Source organism: Nannospalax galili, unplaced genomic scaffold, assembly GCF_000622305.1.
Source record: "Nannospalax galili isolate Female #2095 unplaced genomic scaffold, S.galili_v1.0 scaffold351, whole genome shotgun sequence".
NCBI classification, from domain to species: domain Eukaryota; kingdom Metazoa; phylum Chordata; class Mammalia; order Rodentia; family Spalacidae; genus Nannospalax; species Nannospalax galili.
In genome coordinates, this window is record NW_008330327.1 from 3,166,239 (window position 1) to 3,175,820 (window position 9,582).

Below are 9,582 nucleotides of genomic sequence, written 5' to 3' on the forward strand. Positions count from 1 at the left end.
ACCAGGCTGGCCTTGCACTCACAGAGATCTGCCTGCCTCTGCCTCCCAAGTGCTGGGATTAAAGGTGTGCACCACCACACCCGGCGTTTTTACGATTTTTATCCTGGCTACCGTCTTTAACTTTCCTTCCATTCCTCCTTACCAAAAACTAATCCACAAAACTTCTCTTTTAGTTGTTTAAATTCTAGGAAATGACATATTATTCCAGAACCCATCATCTTTGACATGGCTGTTGCCTCCCTTCCAAACAGAGTCTACTGCACTGATAGAACTCAGTTCCAGGAGCATCTGCAGGTGCATATACAAAATGGAACAGTATCTGCATAGAGTTTAGGCAGGTCTGTAGATTACTCAATACCTAACACAATGGAACACCTGTTGTACTCTTGTTTAGAGAGAATGATGACAGTACAGGCGTAATACTTTCAACCTAAGATTGGCTGAATCCATGAACATGGAATGCACAGACACAGAGAGTCCCAAGTTCCATCACCTCTCAGTTGAATTCTCAAAGCCCTCTCTAAGTATTTCCCTTCCATTCTTCATCCTCTGGAATGCCTTTTCCATAATAAAATTAGCTGGCCTTTCTGATGCACTCAATGCCTGCTGAAATCTCAAGGGTCTGTGCCACCTGCTCTCTGAAGTCAACAGCCTTGGGCTTCTCATGAAAAATGTTTTCGCACACATCCCACTGCCTATAAACCTGTGGAAACAAATCTTACCATGAGATTTCTGTTCAAGCACTAGGGAGAGAGCTCAGTTGAGAAAGTGCTTGCAAAGCAAGCATAATGGACCTATGACAGATCCCCAGCATCAGCATATAAAAACCAAGTATGGTGGTGTGCGCCAGGTCACAGTGAGTCTTTGTCTTAAAAAACAAGGTGGAGGATCCTGAGGAAGAATGACAACTTACACACACCCACAGGACCACACACATAGATAATCTCAGTTCCAAATTCATTTCCTCAAAGAACTCTAATCCCTGACTAGCATATTATCAAAATCTTCCCTCACAGTGCTTGGCAGAATTGCCATTTTATGTACCAGTAGTTCATGAACTAATGTGTCTTTGTTCTTGTCTATAAAAGCCACAAGATACAGAATGGAATCCCTTGCACCAATGGAAATTCGTACATGCACAGAGTGGGTGCATACTCGTTAAGTATTGCCAATATCAAGTCTCCAGTAACTAATATGATCTCTCATCCACATTTCTCCAATTCTTCATTTTACTAACTTTGAGCAGTATCAATATATTAATCAGTTTTTGGTCTCTTGAAAAATATTTATTATTTTTAATTATGTGTATGGGGTGGGGGTACGCATGTGAGCACAAGTGCCCTTGGAGGCCAGAAGTGTCCGATTACCCTGAACCTGTTATGAGCCTTCCCACATGGGTTCTGGGAACCAAACTCAGGTCCTATGCAAGAGCAGTACATGCTCTTAACTGCTAAACCATCTCTCCAGCCCCTCAGTTTTTGGTCTTTATTTTCTTTCTCCTATATGGTGAAAGCAAAGACCGAGACAGTACACATTTAAATAAAATTCTATTTTTGTAATACCTGCTTCATTTATCTCATAAAACTGTACGCAGAAGTTGGCCGTCCTGGCATAAATTGTTAATATTCAAATTCAGCATATTTGAACTATGTTTTGAAACCTTAACTTTGTTTAATCTATTCTCAGTAATTCACTTGTCAAATGCTCAAGTATTAACTGTAAAGAGTTACAGTCAGTAAACCCTAAACGGCAGCAACTGTAGATTTTAAGTAGATGTTAAATCATACATATGGAGACAATAAGCAAGCATCATGGCTATGGGTAGCTACCACAAAACGCTGAGCCATAGAAACAAAGCAGGAAAGTGAGATAGAACTTTAAAGCCTGACTCTTGACTAGAGAACTTGCTTTTTTTTTGGGGGGGGGGAGGGTCTTTTTGAGACAGGGTCTCCCTGTAGCCCCAGCTGTCCTGGAACTCACTATGTAGACCAGGCTAGCCTTGAACTCACAGAGATCCACCTGCCTCTGAGGCGTGTGCCACCACACCCAGCGAGAACTTCCTTTTTAATGTTTAAACATCCAAACACCAGTATGAACCAAGGCCATCAAAGTATCTAATTCTACTACCGCTCAATCAACTAACATCATAAACCAAAGACTCAGATGCACAGAACAAAACGGATGACATTCTGGTAAGCTTCACGCGGTGGTCCATCTGTGCACTATGAAATCTTTTAACTCCTGACACACAGCAGGTACCAAATGAGCATTTGTTGAAAAAGCCCAAGAACAAAGAACTTGGTCATAAGCTTGATCCTCTCTCAAATTCAATTCCATTGTTCACTGAGCTGCTATGTTGTTCTACTAGCAACTACAAAATGGTTTAATTATTAGATGATATGTTGAACTACGACTATTTAAGAAAAAGTATTTAGTATTTAATCCCAGCACTCAGGAGGCAGAGGCAGGGGGATCTCTGTGAGTTCAAGGCCATTCTGGTCTACATAGTTCCTGGCCAGCTGGGGCTACAGAGATACCCTTGTCTCAAAAAGATCAAAAAAAAAAAAAAAAAAAAAAGGAAAGAAAGAAAAAGTATTTAAGAGCTGGGTGTGCTGGGGCACACTTTTAGTCCCAGCCTTGGCTACAGGGAGACCCTGTTTCAAAAAGACCAAAAAGAAAAAAAGGTACTTAGAGTAAATACAAGACATAAAAAAACAACCAAAATGAAAATAAAAATAGCTTTTTTTAAAAACTATTAAGTCAATGAAAAATAAATTTATAATACTGAGAATTTAAATAAAATTTTAAGTTTTCAAGTGTTTATGCTCAATTACATTAGCGTCTCCCTTCCCAAACAAACATGTAGACTGTCACAAAACCAGAAGCCTAATATTCATTTTACTATGAAAAGATTAATCTCTAAGGAAAAAAGCAACAAGCTGAATATACATTTGGTAGGGCATAACAATAAAGCTACTTCTGATACATATGCTCCAAAACAATGACACACTTTTGTTATATAACATGCTTAGGGTGGCTGTCAAGAAACTCTTACTAGACTTCTTAAACAAGATTGGACTTAAAAACTAAGTATCAAAAGTTCAACTAAGTAATTATGACTTCTCTTAGAAGCTTAATATTGTAATGACATTCCCTACATGGTTTGTTCCTGCTTTTAAAAGTAGGTTTTGTTGCTTCATTTTTAAGATTATTAATTTTAAATTATGTGTATACTTGTGTTTGTGTGTGAGTACATGCACCTGAGTGCAGGTGCCTCTGAAGTCCAGAAGAGGGTGTCAGATTCCCTGGAGCTGGGGTTACAGATGGTTGTGAGCCACCCAACAAGGGTACTAGAAACCAAACTCAGGTCCTCTGAAGAGCAGTGTGTGCTCTTAACCACTGAGCCATCTCTTCAGCCCTATTATTTTGTTTTTTTTTTTTTTGAGACAGGGTCTCAGGTAGCTCAGGACTGGCCTCCACTTCTATAGCAAAGGATAACCCTTAACTTCTGATCCTGTGCCACTTAGCTAGGGTCATCATTTTAGAAATCTTAAGGAAATACACAGAGTAAACTATTAAGAATTCTAATACTGAGCCATTGAGATGACTCAGCTGATAAAGTTGCTTGCTAGTAAGCCTGATGACCTGAGTTCCATCCCAGGGACCCACTAGGTGGAACGAGAGAACCAATTCCTGCAAGCTGTCCTCTGACCTTCACATGTGCACTTGGCCATTCTCAAGCACGCGTGAGCGCACTCACACACACACAACTATAATTATCATTTTTTTTAATTCCAGGACAATCAAAGGGACAAATAAAGTCCTTTGGAAAAGCAAACGTGCAAACAGGTTAGTAGATGTACAAAAATTATATAAATTGGAAACTGCAGTTTTCTTTAAACTACTTAAATCCAAAGTATCACAATCATTAGCCATATTTATAGGCTGGAGAAATAATCACTTTCTAATAAAAAAAAAGGCAGGGCTGTGGGAGTACTTCAGTAGTGTACAGCAGGTGATTAGCACGTGGGGGGGGTGAGAGGAAGGGGAAGGAGGAAAATCTTACAATGACTGTCATGCTTTCCTTTACATGAAAAATGATTTATTTCCGATATATAGTAAAGCTCACAAGTTTTGTTTGTAATCAGAAATAAATGGCAAGTTTTCACTCCAAAAACAACACCTCACCATCTCATTTCCTGATTTTTCTGGTTTCAATGTCACAAACTAAATTTCTGCTTAGTCTTCAATGATTAAGCAAAAAGATGAAGTGGAAATCTAGACTTTAGTAGCTCTGAAAAGCAAGAGCAATATTACAGTGTACCGGGATTCTGGAAGGAATCGCTCATCTGACATCCTTTCCGGAGAAAACATCATCTTTCGAGGTTTAACTTTTTGAAATGAAATGTGAATCTCGCGGAGGTTTTACTCCCTTTTTATTTTGAATCGGAGCTTATCAAAGCTTCCCAAACCCGGTCACCTTATAAAATGGATCACTGCCCCGCTTCCTGTTTCGAAGGCTTTACTATTCCGCAACAACAAAGTCAATTACCGACCAGGGTCGAAAGCAACCGGGTTCTTTTCCTTTCTCTGAAAGCGCCAGGCATCTAAAGGGTAGAAAGATGCCGAGGAGCCTTTGGCTGCAGGCGAGCAGAGCGGTTTCCAGGAGCAGCCGGCGCCCGCCGCTCCCGACTCCGCCCGGCATCCTCCGGCAGCGCTGCAACATCACTAGGACCCAGGGACCGCAGCGCGGCGACGCGGGGCCGCGGGGCCGCCTCGGAAGGGCCTGCAGAGCCCGGTCCACCACCCCAGGGACGACCGAGAACGAGGGGCAGTACTCGGAGGACCGAGACGGCCTGGGCGTCCTGCGTGCCAGGGACGATGCAGCCAGCTAGGCCGCGAAGCCGGGGCCTCGAGTAGCCAGCAACGCCGAGCGCGGGCAGTGGGGGGCGGCCAACAAACTCACCAAATCTGGAACTTGAGCAGCGGCCCCGTGGCGTACTGCATCTTTAACCTCTTGCTGGGCACGCCGCCCAGGTTGGCGGAGGCCTCGCTGCGGACCACCGCCGCCGCCGCCACCAGGAGAAACAGCAGAAGCCTCATCGTCACCGAGTCAACCGCTCCGGCCGCCTTCAGACCGAGACTGCGGCCGGCACAAAACCTAGCGCCGAGCTGCTCCCCGCCGCGCAGGCGCGCTCCGCCAAGGTCGGCGAGGGAGGCAGGAATGCGCCTGCGCGGCCCGCGCCTGCTCCCCTCGGAAGGAGGGCTGACCTGTTTTAAGTCCTGATCACCACCATCTTGGATTTCTGCAAAAGCTGGGAGAGTGCGAGGGAGAGTCGGAGAAATTTTGCTGGTGAGATATCGAAGGGGCCTATGCTTATTCTCCGCACATATGGTTCTAAATCTTTTTTCTTTTTTTTTTTTTAAAAAGAAAAGGATATCCTCATTGAGCCCAGGCTACTCTTTAACTATGTCGCCAACTCTGGCCTTAAATTCCTGATTCTCTGGCCATTGACTCCTCTTCCTTGGGATTACAGGCCTGCACCGCCAGGCCTTTTTTGTGGGGGTTGGGGGTGTATTGGGAATTGAACCTAGGGTCTTGTACGTGCTAGTCAACGGCGCTATTACTGAGCTAGATCCTCAGCTTTTCAAAGGAATGTCAAATTTTTAATGGCTTTCCTTTGATCTTACAATATTGATCTCTCCTAAAAGAATTTTTAAAACAAATTTTAGAAAACTGCAAAATTTGAAATAATATACCTGACCAGATTTTTTTTTCTTTTTTCTTTCCTTTTCTTTTTTTTTTTTTTTTTTTTTTTTTTTTTTTTTGAGTCTTTTTGAGACAGGATCTCCCTTTAAAGCTGGCCTGGAACTGTGTACACCAGACTGGCCTTGAACTCACAGAGCTTCAACCTGCTTCTGCCTCCCAAGTATTGGGATTAAAGGCATGTGCCACCAGGCCTGGATTAAAATTATCTTTTTATGTATATGTGTGTGTGCATGTGCTTGCATGAGTTTATGTGCATGCAGAAATCTGGAAGCCAAAAGAAGGCATTGAATCCCCTGGAACTGGAGATACTGACTCTTGTGAGCTACTGTGTAGATGCTGGGAACTGAACTTGGATCCTCTGCAAGAGCAGTAAGCGCTCTTTAACCATTGAGCCATCTCTCCAGCCCGTTTTATTTTTTGACACAGCGTCTCATTTTGTAGCTCTGACTGGGCTAAAACTTGCTATGTAGACCAGGCTGGCCAGAGATCCACCTGCCTCTGCCTCTGCCTCCTGAGTTCTGGGATGAAAGGCACATACATGCCCGGGTCAAATTATCTCACCCTTTTAAAAAAGCTGCTTAATATCAATTATCTGCTCAAATTTCTTCTGCTTCTTATTAACTGCTTTCTACTCTTCACTTGTTCAAATCAGGATAAAAAATGCATACATTGAATAGACCCAAAGACATAAACCAAGGACAAAGATTTTTGTAAGACACTGAAAATACCAGAAATTGAACAATTTCATTTACTGTTCATTGCAGCAAGGGGAGATGCACATCAAGAGGAGCCCAAGTTTTAGGGCAAAAGTTCTAAGACTTCCCACAGACAAGGAATCCCAGTATACCAATGCAGTGATGGGTAATGGTAAAAAAGCACAGAAAGGAGATTTAATTAAAGTGGCCACATAGGAAAATACATATAAAGGGGTTAGGTGACCCCAAGTCCATTTTAGAGGCATTTAGGATTAAAAACAAGATGCGTTGGGGTGAGAGGCAAGGGGTATGCATAAGTAAGAAGTCTTCATTAAGGTGTGGTAATGCTTGATGCATATTTCAATTCCTGTTCTGCAATCTGGTTCCTGTAAGATATTAGCTCCTGCTCAGGGGTACAGCTTCACCATCATAAACAACTGGCTGCATCTGGAGAGTGGGTTGTACAGCCAAGGCTCCTGTTACTTGAGGGATTTTGGTCTTTTATCATAAAGATGTTTATTGCTTAGTTCAGTTGTTCCTGGAATCCAAGGTGACTGCAAGTTAGAACTACTGCTGGAGACTTTCATAGGCCTTTTGGGGAACAGAATAATGTAAAAGCTGACAGTAACATGCCTAAAGGATATACATACAAATAAAGGCAGAGGTGCCAGGCTTTTATCTTTCTTGTGGTTACTCTGTGGACCCAAATGAGGAGTTGGTGATTTTTAGCAAACATAGTTTCTAAGTACCTCTTAGAGAGCCACAGGGAGTCTCAATGATAAAGTGATAGGAAGACTCTGTTACAATGTCTGGGCCTTGAGTGGATGATTTGGAGAAGGGTGTGGCATTTGGTGTCTCAATAAATCTTAGCTTTGGGGAAAGAAGACTAGAAAAAGGTTCAATTGGTAAAGAAACAATGTTCCCTCAAGAAAGGGAGTGTTTGGTGAGTATGTTCTTTGTAATATTAATAAAATGAATACATGTTGTTTTTGTCCACAAGTCATTTCTTTTAACAGAATCTCAGTTTCTTGTCTAGAGGACCAGCCAGACTCCACTGCACACAATCTTAAGACTGTCAATTAATATATCCAGAACCCAGGGCTGGAGAGATGACTCAGCAGTTAAGAGCACTGACTGTTTTTGTAGAGGACCCAGGTTCAGTTCCCAGCATCTATATGGTGACTAACAACCATTCGTAACTCCAGTTCTGGGGGATCCACCGCCATTATCTGATCTCCATGAGCATTGTATGACACAGATTCACTTACATACATGCAGGCAATACACTCATACACATAAAACAAAAATAATAAATGTTTTTTTAAAAGCTATCCAGAACCTAAGCTTCTTTATGCAGTGGAAAGCAGTTAACACAGAAATTCATAACTAGTCAAAGTAAAGAGAATAAGTATATGTGGAGTGCTCAGCCATAAATGGGACATCTGTATCACACTTAATTTCCCCAAGGCTCAGAAAACATCTTGGAAAAGGGGTAGAAAGACTGTAAGAGCCAGAGGTCAGTCAGAGAGGACTCAGTGTATTAGTTAGTTTTCTGCTGCTGTGATAAAATACCATGACCAAAGGTAACTTATAGATGAGAGCATTTATATTGACCATGATTCCAGAGGGAGAGTCCACAATAGCAGGGGAGGAGATGGCAGCAGGCAGCCAGAGCAGGAGGCTGTGGTGCAAATCAACTGCAAACACTCATCAGAGAGCCAACTGGAAGTGGGGCAAGGCTATAAACACTCAAAGGCTGCTACCAGTGACATACGTCCTCCAGCAAAGCTGCACTTCCTAAACCCCCCAAACATCCCCACCTCCTGGGGACCAAATTTTCAAATATGTGAGCCTATGGGGGGCATTTCTCATTCAAACCACCATATTCTACTCCCTGGCCCCCACAGGCTCATGACCATCTCATAATGCAAAATGTATTTAGTCCAACTTTAAAATTCCCCATAGTCTTTAACAGTCTCAACATTGTTCAGAAATCCAAAGTCTCTTCTGAGACTCAAGGCAATCTCTTAACTGTGACCCCTGTAAAACCCAAAAGCAAATTACATATTTCCAACAAAAAATGGTACAGAATATACATTCCTTTTCCCAAAGGGAAGAATGGAGGCATAGTGAGAAAATACTGAACCCAAGCAAAACTGAAACCCTGCAGGGCAAATACCAATTCCTGTGCTTTCATGCCTAGTGTCTGGGACTTTAAGTTTCAAAAGGTTTAGATGGCTCTGCCCCTCCAGCTTTGCTACTTGCAACATAAATCTCCCCGTCCAGCCAGTTCCACTCTCGGTATGTAGCTGTCCTTGGCAGATGGCCTTGTGACTCTGGCATCTCCAACATCTCAGGGTCTTTACCACAACGCAGGCTTCACTTTCACAGTTTCAAACAATGACCTCTCAGGGACTCCTAGCTTCTCAGGGTCTTCTCACAGTGACTCCAGAACTGACACACATTACCTGGCCCCGGTGGCCCTCTGAAACTCCAGAGGAAGAATTCATGATCCTCTTAACGTCTTTTATGCCTCTAAAGCCATGTGGGTGACGACCAGCTTGGACTGGATCCTCACCCACTTGAGTCACATTTGTAGCAGCCTTTGTAGTTTATGGTTTTCTAGGGGCAGAAAATCCCTTTCACAAATTAGAGCTTAGCTGGATGGAGTCTTTTCCTGAGGACACCCTTCCCATTGTTACAGTGCAGAGGAGGTCTCTGCTTGATAGCACTAATCTTAATAAATACTGCTTCTCTTTTGGTACATACCTTTCCTGTAACATTAAGCTTTCTAGTGCTTTTGCTTTCCAGACTGCACAGTTTTATTTCTTTCTGCCCTATTTGTTCATTTTCATTGCAGAATTGAATGAAAATGATTAGTAATAGTCAAGCCACAGATTCAACATTATATTGTCTTGAAATTTTCTCAGCCAAAGAAGAAATTAGTCCATTATTTTTAAAATTATTTTATTTAATATTTTTATTTTATGTGTCTGAGTGTTATGCCTGCATGTAAGTAAGTGCACCCGTGTTGTGCAATGCCCACAGAGGACAGAAGAGGCTGTTGGATCACCTGGAACTGGAGTTACAGTTGTTAGCTGCCATGTGGGTGCTGGT

The 9,582-nt window shown here is 42.5% G+C and overlaps 1 protein-coding gene across 1 annotated transcript in view; it reads right to left on the reverse strand.

Annotated features, from left to right (window-relative positions):
• The window catches only part of Selenot (selenoprotein T), a 24,857-nt gene extending 19,655 nt beyond the window's left edge, over window positions 1-5,202 (reverse strand). The window contains exon 1 of the mRNA XM_008844964.3: window positions 4,967-5,202. Coding sequence (XP_008843186.2) covers window positions 4,967-5,103 — 137 coding nt within the window. The 5' untranslated portion in view covers window positions 5,104-5,202. The remainder of the gene's footprint in view (window positions 1-4,966) is intronic.
• Window positions 5,203-9,582: the final 4,380 nt, after the last annotated feature.